The sequence below is a fragment of the Salvelinus sp. IW2-2015 genome, unplaced genomic scaffold (genome assembly GCF_002910315.2).
Source record: "Salvelinus sp. IW2-2015 unplaced genomic scaffold, ASM291031v2 Un_scaffold741, whole genome shotgun sequence".
NCBI classification, from domain to species: Eukaryota; Metazoa; Chordata; class Actinopteri; order Salmoniformes; family Salmonidae; genus Salvelinus; species Salvelinus sp. IW2-2015.
The window spans coordinates 495,049-509,960 of record NW_019942601.1 but is presented as its reverse complement, the minus strand read 5'-3'; the positions used below and the strand labels follow the sequence as shown (position 1 = coordinate 509,960).

Sequence of the window (14,912 nt, the reverse complement as noted above, 5' to 3'; positions counted from 1 at the left end):
GTCCTGAATCTGCCTGTATTGGAGGGGGAGTACTGTCCTGAATCTGCCTGTATTGGAGGGGGAGTACTGTCCTGAATCTGCCTGTATTGGAGGGGAAGTACTGTCATGAATAAGCCTATATTGGAGGGGGAGTGGTTTCACCTCTTTTCTGGGAATATAACCAGCTTCTCAAGCTCCATCACAGTGTGCTTCATCCTATAGTTAGAGGATTCCTGATATCTCCAGGAGTGATAAGTATAATTATTGTCTGCTGTCTACTACTGTCTTTTTGCTAGCTAGGGACATCTATATTAAGTTCCTCCTGTCTTCCCAGTAGCCTACTTGGTGTGTGAACTGCTTCCTGTCTTCCCAGCAGCCTACTTGGTGTGTAAACTGCTTCCTGTCTTCCCAATAGTCTACTTGGTATGTGAAGTGGTTCCTGTCTTCCCAGTAGTCTACTTGGTGTGTGAACTGCTTCCTGTCTTCCCAGTAGTCTACTTGGTGTGTGAACTGCTTCCTGTCTTCCCTGTAGTCTACTTGGTGTGTGAACTGAACTGCTTCCTGTCTTCCCAGTAACCTACTTGGTGTGTGAACTGCTTCCTGTCTTCCCTGTAGCCTACTTGGTGTGTGAACTGCTTCCTGTCTTCCCTGTAGTCTAGTTGGTGTGTGAACTGCTTCCTGTCTTCCCTGTAGTCTACTTGGTGTGTGAACTGCTTCCTGTCTTCCCTGTAGTCTAGTTGGTGTGTGAACTGAACTGCTTCCTGTCTTCCCTGTAGTCTAGTTGGTGTGTGAACTGCTTCCTGTCTTTCCAGCAGCCTACTTGGTGTGTGAACTGAACTGCTTCCTGTCTTCCCAGCAGCCTACTTGGTGTGTGAACTGAACTGCTTCCTGTCTTCCCAGTATCTACTTGGTATGTGAAAACTGCTTCCTGTCTTCCCAGCAGCCTACTTGATGTGTGAAGTGCTTCCTGTCTTCTCAGCAGCCTACTTGATGTGTGAAGTGCTTCCTGTTCTTCTCAGCAGTCTACTTGATGTGTGAAGTGCTTCCTGTCTTCTCAGTGTCTACTTGGTGTGTGAAGTGCTTCCTGTCTTCTCAGCAGCCTACTTGATGTGTGAAGTGCTTTCCTGTCTTCCCAGCAGCTACTTGGTTGTGAACTGCTTCCTGTCTTCCCAGCAGCCTACTTGGTGTGTGAAGTGCTTCCTGTCTTCTCAGCAGCCTACTTGGTTGTGAACTGCTTCCTGTCTTCTCAGCGCTACTTGGTGTGTGAACTGCTTCCTGTCTTCTCAGCAGCCTACTTGGTGTGTGAAAGTGCTGACTGTCTTTCTCAGCAGCCTACTTGGTGTGTGAACTGCTTCCTGTCTTCCCAGCAGCCTTACTTGGTGTGTGAACTGCTTCCTGTATTCCCAGCAGTCTACTTGGTGTGTGAAGCTTCCTGTCTTCTCAGCAGTCTACTTGGTGTGTGAACTGCTTCCTGTCTTCCAGCGGCCTACTTGGTGTGTGAACTGCTTCCTGTCTTCCAGCAGCCTACTTGGTGTGTGAACTGCTTACTGTCTTCCAGCAGCCTACTTGGTGTGTGAACTGCTTCCTGTTCTTCCCAGCAGCTACTTGGTGTGTGAACTGCTTCCTGTTCCCAGCAGTCTACTTGGTGTGTGATGCTTCCTGTCTTCCAGCAGTCTACTTGTGTTGTGAACTGCTTCCTGTCTTCCAGCAGCCTACTTGGTGTGTGACTGCTTCCTGTCTTCCAGCAGCCTACTTGGGTGTGTGAACTGCTTCCTGTCTTCTCAGCAGCCTACTTGGTGTGTGAACTGCTTCCTGTCTTCTCAGCAGTCTACTTGGTGTGTGAACTGTCCTGCTCATAACTTGCAGATGATTGTTGACACATCAACCAGAATCAAGGGCAGGACAATTTGGACTATTGTCATTTTGGTAATCGGTGCCTGTATTGGAGGGGAAGTGGTTGTCCTCTGCTAGGCAATTCGTGTTAGTACTTCAGTCTCCCCTGTTTTCTCAGAGGCAGCTGTAAGCAGCAATCTTGTCGCCAAAACTAAGACGGTTCTACAGAGTTGTTCGAGGAAGGCGCCAACCCACGATCTCACTTGAGTATCTAACGTGGTTATTTCAGATTCTCATTTTGAAGCTTTGTCAACTGTTTCTATACCTGTTCTCACCTTTCCCCGTAGGCTTCACAGACGCTCCCCGTAGTAGAGCCCCGTGCTCACAGACGCTCCCCGTAGGCTTCACGAGCTCCCGTAGGCTTCACAGACGCTCCCCGTAGCTTCACAGACGCTCCCGAGTTCACAGACGCTCCCCGTAGGCTTCACAGACGCTTCCCGTAGGCTTCACAGACGCTCCCCACCCCTTAGCTGCAACCCTTTCAGTGCACACCGTGTGCACAACACATGACGAATTCCTGGTCTCCGGCAGCATTTTGGAAATGCCTGTCTGCGCCAAGTTCATCTCAGTCCCTACCTGTTGTCCCTGACGGAGCGATGGATCACCCCAGAGGACACTGCTACTCCAGCTGCTCTCTCTTCATCTGACTACGTTTCTCTCATAGTCCGAGAGCATCTGGTCGTCCGTGGTGGCGCAGGACTACTAATGTATCCTATGGGAGATGTTCTTTTCTCCCTCTCTCACCTGTCCATCTCCTCACTCCCTGTCCATCTCCTCATTTCAATTCATGCGGTCACTATCCCTTGTCCATTCAAGCTTAACATTGTTGTAATCTATCTCACACCAGGTGCCCTTGGAGAGTTCCTCAATGAGCTTGACACCTCGAAAAGCTCATTTCCTGACGATGGCTCATCGTACTGAGTGGCTTCAACCTCCTGACATCTGCCTTCCATTCATTTCTTTCCCCTCCTTGACTTCACCCTTCCCAGTCCCAAGGTAGGCAATACGCTTGTGTATGGTGTTACCTGCTGTTCCTTAGGGCCTCTGCTTCCCTCTCGATGTCCAGTCTAGTCTGGGACAGTTTCAGCCTCTCTCTCAGCTCCTCTATCCCATCCTCCATCTGTTCCACCTGCCTCTTCTTCTGCCGCTCTGAGGAGAGGACAACAGACAGCGGTTGATCTGCCACTCTGAGGAGAGGACAAGAGACAGCAGTGATCTGCCTCTCTGAGGAGAGACAAGAGACAGCAGTTATCTGCCTCTCTGAGGAGAGGACAAGAACAGCAGTATCTGCCTCCCTGAGGAGAGGACAACAGACAGCGGTTATCTGCCTCTCTGAGGAGAGGACAACAGACAGCAGTTATCTGCCTCTCTGAGGAGAGGACAACAGACAGCGGTTATCTGCCTCTCTGAGGGAGAGGACAAGAACAGCAGTGATCTGCCTCTCCGAGGAGAGAGACAACAGACAGCAGTTATCTGCCTCTCCGAGGAGAGGACAACAGACAGCAGTTATCTGCCTCTCCGAGGAGAGGACAACAGACAGCAGTTATCTGCCTCTCCGAGGGAGGACAACAGACAGCAGTTATCTGCCTCTCCGAGGAGAGGACAACAGCAGCGTATCTCTGCCTCTCTGAGGAGAGGACAACAGACAGCGGTATCTGCCTCTCTGAGGAGAGACAACAGACAGCGGTTATCTGCTCTCGGGAGAGACAACAGACAGCAGTCATCTGCCTCTCGAGGAGGACAACAGACAGCGTTATCTGCCTCTGAGAGAGGACAACAGACAGCGTTATCTGCCTCTCCGAAGAGAGGACAACAGACAGCGGTTATCTGCCTCTCTGAGGAGAGGACAACAGACAGCGGTTATCTGCCTCTCCGAGAGAGGACAACAGACAGCGGTTATCTGCCTCTCTGAGGAGAGGACAAAACAGACGCAGTCATCTGCCTTCTCTGAGGAAGGACAACAGACAGCGTATCTGCCTCTCTGAGGAGAGGACAACAGACAGCAGTCATCTGCTCTCTGAGAGGAGGAACACAGACAGCAGTCATCTGCCTCTCTGAGGAGAGGACAACAGACAGCAGTCATCTTGCCTCTCTGAGGAGAGGACAACAGACAGCAGTCATCTGCCTCTCTGAGGAGAGGACAACAGAACAGCATCATCTGCCTCTCTGAGGAGAGGAAAACAGACAGCGGTTATCTGCCTCTCTGAGGAGAGGACAACAGACAGTAGGGAATGCAACCACTCAGTGACTATTAAAGCACGATGTAGGTAGGCAACATGAGGTCGAAGGTTAAATTCCTGCATGGGGCATATGCGCCACTATCAAATGGTCACAGTTCTGTAAGTCACTTTGGATAAAATAGTTAAGTGGCTCCTAAATGGAACATATCATTATTGAAAAATGTACTCTAAAATCACATAACATAGTACTGTTCAAACCTCCTAACCAGAAAAACATGTTTTATAATGCATTGTGCGTTAAATAATAGCCATTGTGTTGCCTGACTACAATAAAGAGTAACTCGGGTACAAAAAAAGTCTGAGGAGTGTATTTATCAAACCAACCTGTGTCTGTCAGCTCTGGATGCCTGCGCTGTAGGTGGGCTTGTAAGTAGGAATAGTTGATGAAGGACTTCTCACAGCACTGGCACTGAAAAATATCATAGTTTGGTCAGGGTGGAGGGTACAGTACAGAGAGAGTCAGGGTGTTTACATTGAAGTCAGACGTTTACATACACCTTAGCCAAATACATTTAAACTCAGTTTTTCACAATTCCTGACATTTAATCCCAGTAAAAATTCCCTGTTTTAGGTCAGTTAGGACCACCACTTTATTTTCAGAACGTGAAATGTCAGAATAATAGTAGAGAGAATAATTTATTTCAGCTTTTATTTCTTTCATCACATTCCCAGTGGGTCAGAAGTTTACATACACTCAATTAGTATTTGGTAGCACTGCCTTTAAATTGTTTATCTTGGGTAAAATGTTTCAGGTAGCCTTCTACAAGCTTCCCACAATAAGTTGGGTGAATTTTGGCCCATTCTTCCTGACAGAGCTGGTGTAACTGATTCAGGTTTGTAGGCTTCCTTGCTCGCACACACTTTTTCAGTTCTGCCCAAAAACTTTCTATAGGATTGAGATCAGGGCTTTGTGTTGGCCACTCCAATACCTTGACTTTGATGTCCTTAAGCCATTTTGCCACAACTTTGGAAGTATGCTTGGGGTCATTGTCCATTTGGAAGGCCCATTTGCGACCAAGCTTTAACTTCCTGACTGATGTCTTGAGATGTTGCTTCAATATATCCACATAATTTTCCTGCCTGGTGATGCCATCTATTTTGTGAAGTGCACCAGTCCCTCCTGCAGCAAAGCACCCCTACAACATGATGCTGCCACACCCGTGCTTCACGGTTGGGATGGTGTTCTTCGGCTTGCAAGCCTCCCCCTTTTTCCTCCAACATAATGATGGTCATTATGGCCAAACAGTTCTATTTTTTTCATCAGACCAGAGACATTTCTCCAAAAAGTACGATCTTTGTCCCATGTGCAGTTGCAAACCGTAGTCTGGCTTTTTTATGGCGGTTTTGGGAGCAGTGGCTTCTTCCTTGCTGAGCAGCCTTTCAGGTTATGTCGATATAGGACTCGTTTTACTGTGGATATAGATACTTTTGTACCTGTTTCCTCCAGCATCTCCACAAGGACTTTGCTGTTGTTCTGGGATTGATTTGCACTTTTCGTACCAAAGTACGATCATCTCTAGGAGACAGAATGCATCTCCTTCCTGAGCGGTATGACGGCTGCGTGGTCCCATGTGTGTTCATACTTGTGTACTATTGTTTGTACAGATGAACGTGGTACCTTCAGGCGTTTGGAAAATGCTCCCAAGGATGAACCAGATTGTGGAGGTCTACCATTATTTTTGGGAAGGTTTGCTGATTTCTTTTGATTTTCCCATGATGTCAAGCAAAGAGGCACTGAGTTTGATGGTAAGCCTTGAAATACATCAACAGGTACACCTCCAATTGACTCAAATGATGTCAATTAGCCGATCAGAAGCTTCTAAAGCCATGACATAATTTTCTGGAATTTTCCAAGCTGTTTAAAGGCACAGTCAACTTAGTGTATGTAAACTTCTGACCCACTGGAATTGTGATACAGTGAATTATAAGTGAAATAATCCGTCTGTAAACAATTGTTGGGAAAATTACTTGTGTCATCCGCAAAGTAGATGTCCTGACTGACTTGCCAGAACTATAGTTTGTTAACAGACAATTTGTGGAGTGGTTGAAAAAGTAGTTTTAATGACTCCAACCTAGGTGTATGTAAACTTCCGACTTCAACTGTAATAGTAATTAAATTATTGGTCAGGAGGACAAATGGGTTTAACGAAATTGTGAGCTCATCAAACTGACATTTACAAATACACTCACTTGATACTAAACCCAAGGTTCACAAGCCAATATGAAATTAGAAATTCAAGACAGCATTAAAGCGCAGAAGTGAGTTGACACTTCTGGGGATGCGTAGAAATAAAATAATATCATTTGATGGTCCATCCGGATGTAAAAAGGACAACCGGGTGTGGTCCAAAGATAATGTTTACCTTGTGGTAGTTGTTGAAGCTAGCCTGCAGTAGAAGCTGCTGTGTGGCTAGCATCTTCTTCCTGAGTTTGCTCTCCTGTTTAGTGGCCTGTAGCTCAGAGTCCAGCCTGGCCCTCTCCTCTCCCTCTCTGTCTGCCTTAGAGAGGGCCCCCTGTAGACGGTCCTCCAGCCCAGACACCTGGGAGCTCAGGTAGTCCTGACAGTGCAGCAGGTACTCTGTGCTGAGCTGGGACATACGTAGGAGCTTGACAAGGGCCGGGTCAGCAGGGCTACGGCAGTGGGGACACCTCTCACCTTCAGGGATGGAGTTGGTGTCAATTTTAAATCTAAACAGTTTGGTTCATTAAACCAATAAGCAATAACCAATAAGCAAAAAAATTTAAATGGGAGGTTCACACACAAACATGGACAAAAGTCAGGACAGTTCCAATTGATGTCATTGCTTTTCAATTGACTGAAGTGAAAGGGAATTGACCCCAGGACCAACCCTGCTCTGTTACCTGTGACATCACAGAAGGTGACAGCAGATATGTACTCCTGCAGTACGACCACGTCCATCTCCCTGGCCACGTGATCCACATCCAGGGCAGAGAGGCGCCGCCAGTCCATGGATTCAGTTCGGGCTCGGAAACGTAGAGGGTGCAGGTGGCCAGGGCTCCAGGAGGAGGGGAAAGAGAGGAGGCTGGACACAGGAGGGTCACTGGGGGTTCTGAACTGGCCAGGCATGGTGGTGTAGGCTCTGGCAAGGGAAGGAGGTGGGGTAGTGGGCCTTGGAGGAGATGCTGCTGTGAAAGAAAGTGAACCCTATTTACACTGAACAAAAATATAAACGCAACATGTAAAGTGTTGGTCCCATGTTTCATGAGCTGAAATAAAAAGATCCCAGCAATTTTCCATACGCATAAAAAGCAGATTTCTCAAATTTTGTGCACAAATTTGTTAACATCCCCTGTTAGTGAACATTTCTCCTTTGCCAAGATAATCCATCCATCTGACAGGTGTTACATATCAAGAAGCTGATTAAACAGCATGATCATTACACAGGTGCACCTTGTGCTGAGGACAATAATTGTCACTCTAAAATGTACAGTTTTGTCACACAACACAATGCCACAGATGTCTCAAGTTTTGAGGGAGCGTGCAATTGGAATGCTGACTGCAGGAATATCCACCAGAGCTGTTGCCAGAGAATGTAATGTTCATTTGACTACCATAAGCCGCCTCCAAGGTCATTTCCGAAAATTTGGCAGTACGTCCAACACAACCGCAGACCATGTGTAACCGCACCAGCCCAGGAGCTCCACATCCGGCTTCTTCACCTTGGACTCAAACATTAACTGGTGTACTATAACTATTAACTTTCATCTTGTTTCAATAAACACCTGGAGAAGAATGACTGCACATGGCACAGCACTGGTGTTAAGTGCAGCTTAATAGACTTGTCTCCTTGGAGTTGATGATGTAAACAGATCAGATCATAAGAATCCATTGTTCCAATATAGCCTGGCCTTACAAAACACAAACAAACAGGATCGTTGCTACATCCTTGTTGCTATCCTTTCAACGGGTGAGAGAACAACAGCTCACCGCCTTCCTTTCCAGAGGGATTTCACTGGTCGTGTGTGGCAGTTGATATGAGGGAGGCGCTAGCTAGCAACGCCAAGGGTATTTTTGGGGGTGTATTTTTATTAGGATCCCCATTAGCTGTTGCAAAATCAGCAGCTACACTTCCAAAACATGAAGCATAATACAGAACATCAATAGACAATAACAGCTCAAGGACAGAACTACATAGATGTTTTAAAAAGGCACACATAGTTTAGTGTGTATGCATTGATATGTAGGCTATCTAGGTCAAATAGGGGAGAGGTGTTGCTTTATCTGTTTTTTGAAACTAGGTTTGCTGTTTATTTGAGCAATATGAGATGGAAGGAAGTTCCATGCAATAAGGGCTCTATATAATACTGTACGCTTTCTTGAATTTGTTCTGGATTTGGGGACTGTGAAAAGACCCCTGGGGGCATGTCTGGTGGGATAAGTGTGTGTTGTGTAAATTGACTATGCAAACAATTCGGGATTTTCAACACATTAATGTTTCTTATAAAAAAATAATTTGTTATGCAGTCAGCCTCTCCTCGACTCTTAGCCAAGAGAGACTGGTATTCATAGTATTTATATTAGCCCTCTGATTACAATTAAGAGCAAAACGTCCCGCTGCTCTGTTCTGGGCCAGATGCAGCTTCAACAGGTCTTTCCTTGCAGCACTGGACCACACGACTGAACAATAATCAAGATTAGATTTGGGGTCGTTTGAGTTCAATTTCCCGCATGGATCACATACACACAACTAGGATTGTGGCTAGCTAAACTCACGGGACTAAATGGCACGAGACGTAACTAGCTTCCTAGATCTGACAGCAAATAGTTACCGGAAAATGCATCATAGCATATTGAAAGTCTCAAAGTTTGCAAGTTAGCTAGTTTGCTTACCTGTCCTTGGCGTAGCACTGTTTTGCTCCTGCGAAGTGAATCTATTGCCACTTTTCTCAAATTTGCAATAGTTCACTAAAAGGTTACTAGAGGCACAACTTTACAAAAATGTAATTTGCACGAATAATGCATGTGGTGTTCGCCAGTTTGCACCAAAAACTGTGTGATGGCTGGAGGGCTGACCCCCCCAGCTGCCTTCTACAGGGGAAGGTGCAGCAACGAGGCACGCTCCGACTGTTACCTAGGAAACGAAACGCCCTTTGGGTCATTGTCTTGCGTCAGATGGCGTCATTCCTAGCGTCACGCTCGTCCCTCGAACGATTTGGGATTATGGGCCTGATTTCAGTGCGTTCAAGACAACTGGGAACGAGGGATTAAACGAGCTCCAACTGGGAAAATATATTTAGAACAGTCATCCAGCTCGGAAATTCCAACTCGGGAACTCAGGCCTCTTTCTAGAGCTCCGAATTTCCAACCCTTTCGAGTTTCCAGTTGTCTTGAAAGCACCATTATGCCGCGTTCAAGTACTAGTCGGAACTAGGAAACTCAGAAATGTTTGACTTGCTAACTGGTTGAACGCAGCACGTGTATAACTACAACCTTTTAGCAAGTCTGACATTTCCGAGTTTGCTAGTTCCGACTAGCATATGAATGTGGCATTAGGCTTTTTAACACACATCTTTCTGACAACGGCCGAAGATGTAATATACACACTACATGACCAAAAGTATGTGGATACCTGCTCGTCAAACATCTCACTCCAAAGTCATGGGCAGCATTAATATGGAGTTGGTCCCTTTGCTGCTATAACAGCCTCCACTCTACTGGGAAGGCTTTCCACCACTTGTCATGATGTGTGTTTTGTCCAATATTTATATTTAATTTATTTTATTTTTAATCCCAGCCCCCAACCTCGCAGGAGGCCTTTTGCCTTTTGGTAGGCCGTCATTGTAAATAAGAATTTGTTCTTAACTGACTTGCCTAGTTAAATAGAGGTTGAATAAATACAATTAAAAATAAATAGTTGGATCATTGCTGCGGGGACTTGCTTCCATTCAGCCACAAGAGAATTAGTGAGGTTGGACACTGATGTTGGGCGATTAAGACTGGCTCGCAGTCGGCGTTCCAATTCATCCCAAAGGTGTTCGATGGGGTTGAGGTCAGGGCTCTGTGCAGGCCAGTCAAGTTCTTCCACACCGATCTCGACAAACCATTTCTGTATGGACCTCGCTTTGTGCACGGGGTCATTGTCATGCTGAAACAGGAAAGGGCCTTTCCTGAACTGTTACCACAAAGTTGGAAGCACAGAATCGTCTAGAATGTCATTATATGCTGTCACGTTAAGATTTCCCTTCACTGGAACTAAGGGGCCTAGCCCAAACCATGAAAACAGCCCCAGCCCATTATTCCCCTCCACCGAACTTTACAGTTGGCACTATACATTCGGGAAGTTAGAGTTCTCCTGGCATCCGCCAACCACAGATTAATCCGTTGGTCTGCCAGAGGGTGAAGCATAATTCATCACTCCAGAGTAGCGTTTCCACTGGCGCGAGCTTTACACTACTCTAGCCGAAGCTTGGCATTGCCCATGGTGATATTAGGCTTGTGTGCGGCTGCTCGGCCATGGAAACCCATTTCATGAAGCTCCTGACGAACAGTTATTGTGAACAGTTACTGTGCTGAAGTTGCTTCAAGAGACAGTAGTGAGTGTTGCAACCGAGGACAGACAATTTCTAGGCGGTATGCGCTTCAGCACTCGGCTCCTAGATGTTTTCTCTTCACAATAACAGCAGAGATTGGAGATTGCATGTCTGTGTGCTCGATTCTATACACCTGTCAGCAACGGGTGTGGCTGAAGTAGCCGAATCCACTAATTTGAAGGGGTGTTTTGTATATATAGTGTACGTTTCCCAAAACAACATGCAGAGAGAACGTGTCAATACTGATAAGATTTGATTTTTTTTAAATTTAATTTGATCCAAAACGTTTCTCCTTAGTATCCACATCGACAGGGCCGCCGTGGAGAGTGTTCACATCGACAGGTGGAGAGGGTCAAAAGGGTGGACATCACTGAGGACCTGTAATGGTCCCCTTCACACCGACAGCGTGGTGATGAATGCGCAAAAGAGCCTTGTTGAAGAGATTAGTCTTGGCCACCTAATACCCTCACAAACGTATACAGATACACTGTTGAGAGCATTGATTAATGAAAACATTCTTGGCAAATGCTTTCGCTTTCGTTCGTCTTGCGCCGGTCCAAGAATTTCACCTCTAGCGGCATGCTGTATTACCGCATGGTACGGCCTGAAACCGCAGGGCTCGCCAGAGGGTGGTGCGGTTCAGCCAGACTCATCATCGGGGGCACAATGCCTGCCCTCCAGGACATCTAAAGCCGACAGTGTCATAGGAAGGCCAAGAAGATCTTCAAGGACCTCAACCACTCGAGCCACGGCCTGTTCACCCTGCCACCATCTAGAAGATCATCAAGGACCTCAGCCACCCGAGCCACGGCCTGTTCACCCTGCTACCATCCAGAAGATCATCAAGGACCTCAACCACCCGAGCCACGGCCTGTTCACCCTGCCACCATCTAGAAGATCTTTCAAGGAACCTCCACCGAGCCTGGCCTGTTCACCCCGCTACCATCTAGAGGATCATCAAGGACCTCAGCCACCCGAGCCATGGCCTGTTCACCCCACTACCATCTAGAGGATCATCAAGGACCACAGCCACCCGCGCCACGGCCTGTTCACCCCGCTACCATCTAGAAGGCGGCGACAGTACAGGTGCATCAAATACAGGATCGAGAGACTGAGAGACATCTATCTCCAGGCCATCAGACTGTTAAATAGTCACCACTAGCCAGGCCTCCGCCCAGTACCCTGCCCTGAACCTTATTTTATTGACTTTTATTTAACTAGGCAAGTCAGAACAAATTCTTATTTACAATGACGGCCTACCCTGGCCAAACCTGGACGACGCTGGTCCAATTGTGCGCTTCCCTATGGGACTCCCAATCACATCCGTTTGTGATACAGCCAGGATGCAAACCAGATACTGTAGTGACGCCTCTTGCACGGAGATGCAGTGCCTTTAGACCGCCGTGCCACTTGGGAGTCCACTTCACAGAGTAGGGTCAAAAGAACGGCAACACAGGCCCATTCAAATCTTTACTTAAAATGTTAATTATTCTACAATACTGACAACGGATCAGCTCCTAGAAAGATATTATCATATATGGCTGAAAATACTGAGTCAGTTTATTATAATGTTCACCCTATAATAATGCACAAACTCACAGATTTAGCACATCTTTGATCACATTAGGCTACTCCATGAAATATATTGAGACAAAATTACAGACAGTAGCATACAAGTAGCAAAATAAAACTCAATTGATTGACCATGAAATGTATTTCAATATTATTGAAATAGGTCTATAGCCTGCTGTATGCTGTTTACATGTAATGCATTCATCTCGGGTTTTAATTTGAAGTATTTAAAAAAATATATCTTTCTTGTTTTTATCAATTGCAAAGACATTGGCAACTTTGTATTTGTTGTCCACTTTGTTGTGAAGTTATCTGCGGTCACAGAGAGGCGGATAAACCATGTGATTCTGTGAATAAAGTTATGCGGGAGGGCAAATAAGCATCTAACGATTGTTTTTACTAGCGGTCTGCAATTACGAGTGTTTTCAAGCGCAACGTTAGTTTTGACACCGTTTTTAAAACACAGAGGCGCAACATCGTGAAACTGTCGGGAACGCTTGTAAAGCAGACCAAACAGACAAGGCCGGGGTTTGAGAAGTCAATGAGAGGAATTTAAAATTATTCCTTAGTTGTTATTTTTTTTCGAAATCTAAAGGCACAACCTAGATTCGATCCAATGTCTTAAGTAGGTAAACATATTATTTCCCCAACCTCGTAAAAGTGACACATTGACACCTTTTCATTTTCGTCAAAAACAACTTCATTTCAAAGGAGTGCCTTTGATTTGATGTCCTGCTCATGCGCAGATCGGCGCTAGCCCCAACGACGTGTTTCTACGCATGAGTTTAGCCACATATAGAACAATGAGACAGATATTTCACTGGACATATAAATGTGAAGCATCCGCCTGGCTTTTTCCACTCACTACCAAATATATGGTAGTGAGAGGAAGCGCACTGGCGGGCAGTGGGAGAAGATGGAGCGAGATGGATTTTGGTCGATATTGTTACAAACTTTCTCATCGATTAAACAGTTGCTCTCAATACAGTTTTCTGTTCCCAAAACTACAATCTGCTATGAACAGAGTGAACTAAGTTGTGTAGACTTTACCCTTTGCAAAAAAAAAAAAAATCATGTTGTGTAGGATTGCAAAGGTGAATTGAGTTATTGCACATGCGCACTTCCCAGAGTAGGCGTTCCCTAACGGAAATATGTAGATGATGATAGAACGCGCCAATAGGATCTCTCTATCGCGTGTTTGGCTATGCCCACAATGACACTATGTTCCCATTGGAAACGGCAGGCGGTGGTCTATCTTGGTTTAGTTATAAATCTTTGGCTTCGCAAGCCAACGTCGCTATGATGTTCCCTACAAGCTTGACCGGGGATTTCTATTGGAGAAGCAGTTTCATCCTATATTCATACTGTACTGTCTTTGGTTTTGGGAAAGATTTAAGATGCTTCTACGAAGGTTCTATTCATGAATTGAGCCATAAGATGCTTTTGGGAAACCGGGCCCAGTGAGGTTGTGCAGAAGGAATCGATGCGCTTTCAAATTAAATTGGTCACATACACATATTTAGCAGAAGTTATTGCGGGTGTAACGAAATGTTTGTGTGCTTACCTACAACAGTGCAGAAGTATCTAACAATTAACAAATTAATATACACAAATCTAAAAGTAAAAAAGAATGGAGTTAAGAAATATATAAATATTAGGACAAGTAATGTCGTAGTGGCATTGAATAAAATACAGTATAATAGAATACAGTATATACAAATGAGATGAGTAAAGCAGTATGTAACATTATTAAAGTGACCAGTGTTCCATTATTAAAGTGACCAGTGTTCCATTATTAGAGTGACCGGTGTTCCATTATTAAAGAGGCCGGTGTTCCATTATTAAAGTGACCAGTGATTCCATGTCTATGTAGATAGGGCAGCAGCCTCTAAGGTGCAGGATTGAGTAATCGGGTGGTAGCCGGCTAGTGATGGTTATTTAGCAGTCTGATGGCCTTGAGATAGAAGCTGTTTTTCAGTCTCTCGGTCCCAGCTTTGATGCACCTGGACTGACCTTGCCTTCTGGATGATAGCGTGGTGAACAGGCTGTGGCTCGGGTGGTTGATATCCTTGATGATCTTTTTGGCCTTCCTGTGACATCGGGTGCTGTAGGTGTCCTGGAGGGATGGCAGAGTGCCCCGGTGATCCGTTGGGCCAACCGCACAACCCTCTGGAGAGCCCTGCGGTTGTGAACGGTGCAGTTGCCGTACCAGGTGGTGATACAGCCCGACAGGATTCTCTCAATTTTGCATTTGTAAAAGTTTGTGAGGGTCTTAGGGGCCAAGCCTAATTTCTTCAGCCACTGTTGCGCCTTCTTCACCACACTGTCTGTGTGGGTGGACAATTTCAGATTGTCAGTGATGTGTACACAGAGGAACTTGAAGCTTTTCACCTTCTCCACTGCGGCCCCTGTCGATGTGGATAGGGGGCGTGCTCCCTCTGCTGTTTCCTGAAGTCCACGATCAGCTCCTTTGTTTTGTTGATGTTGAGGGAAAGGTTATTTTCCTGGTACCTATCCGCCAGGGCCTTCACCTCCCTGTAGGCTGTCTCGTCATTGTTGGTAATGAGGCCTACTACTGTAGTGTTGTCTGCAAACTTGATGATTGAGTTGGAGGCGTGCGTGGTCACGCAGTCATGGGTTAACAGGGAGTACAGGAGGGGGCTGAGCACGCACCCT

The 14,912-nt window shown here is 46.0% G+C and overlaps 1 protein-coding gene across 1 annotated transcript in view; it reads right to left on the bottom strand.

Moving 5' to 3' along the window:
* The window catches only part of dzip1l (DAZ interacting zinc finger protein 1-like), a 39,469-nt gene extending 30,277 nt beyond the window's left edge, over positions 1 to 9,192 (bottom strand). Inside the window, exons 1-6 of the mRNA XM_070438300.1 lie at positions 8,965 to 9,192; positions 6,975 to 7,259; positions 6,476 to 6,768; positions 4,437 to 4,521; positions 2,915 to 3,021; positions 1,023 to 1,040 (exon numbers count right to left, since the gene is read on the bottom strand). Of these exons, the coding sequence (XP_070294401.1) occupies positions 1,023 to 1,040; positions 2,915 to 3,021; positions 4,437 to 4,521; positions 6,476 to 6,768; positions 6,975 to 7,200 (729 nt within the window). The 5' untranslated portion in view covers positions 7,201 to 7,259; positions 8,965 to 9,192. The remainder of the gene's footprint in view (positions 1 to 1,022; positions 1,041 to 2,914; positions 3,022 to 4,436; positions 4,522 to 6,475; positions 6,769 to 6,974; positions 7,260 to 8,964) is intronic.
* Positions 9,193 to 14,912: the final 5,720 nt, after the last annotated feature.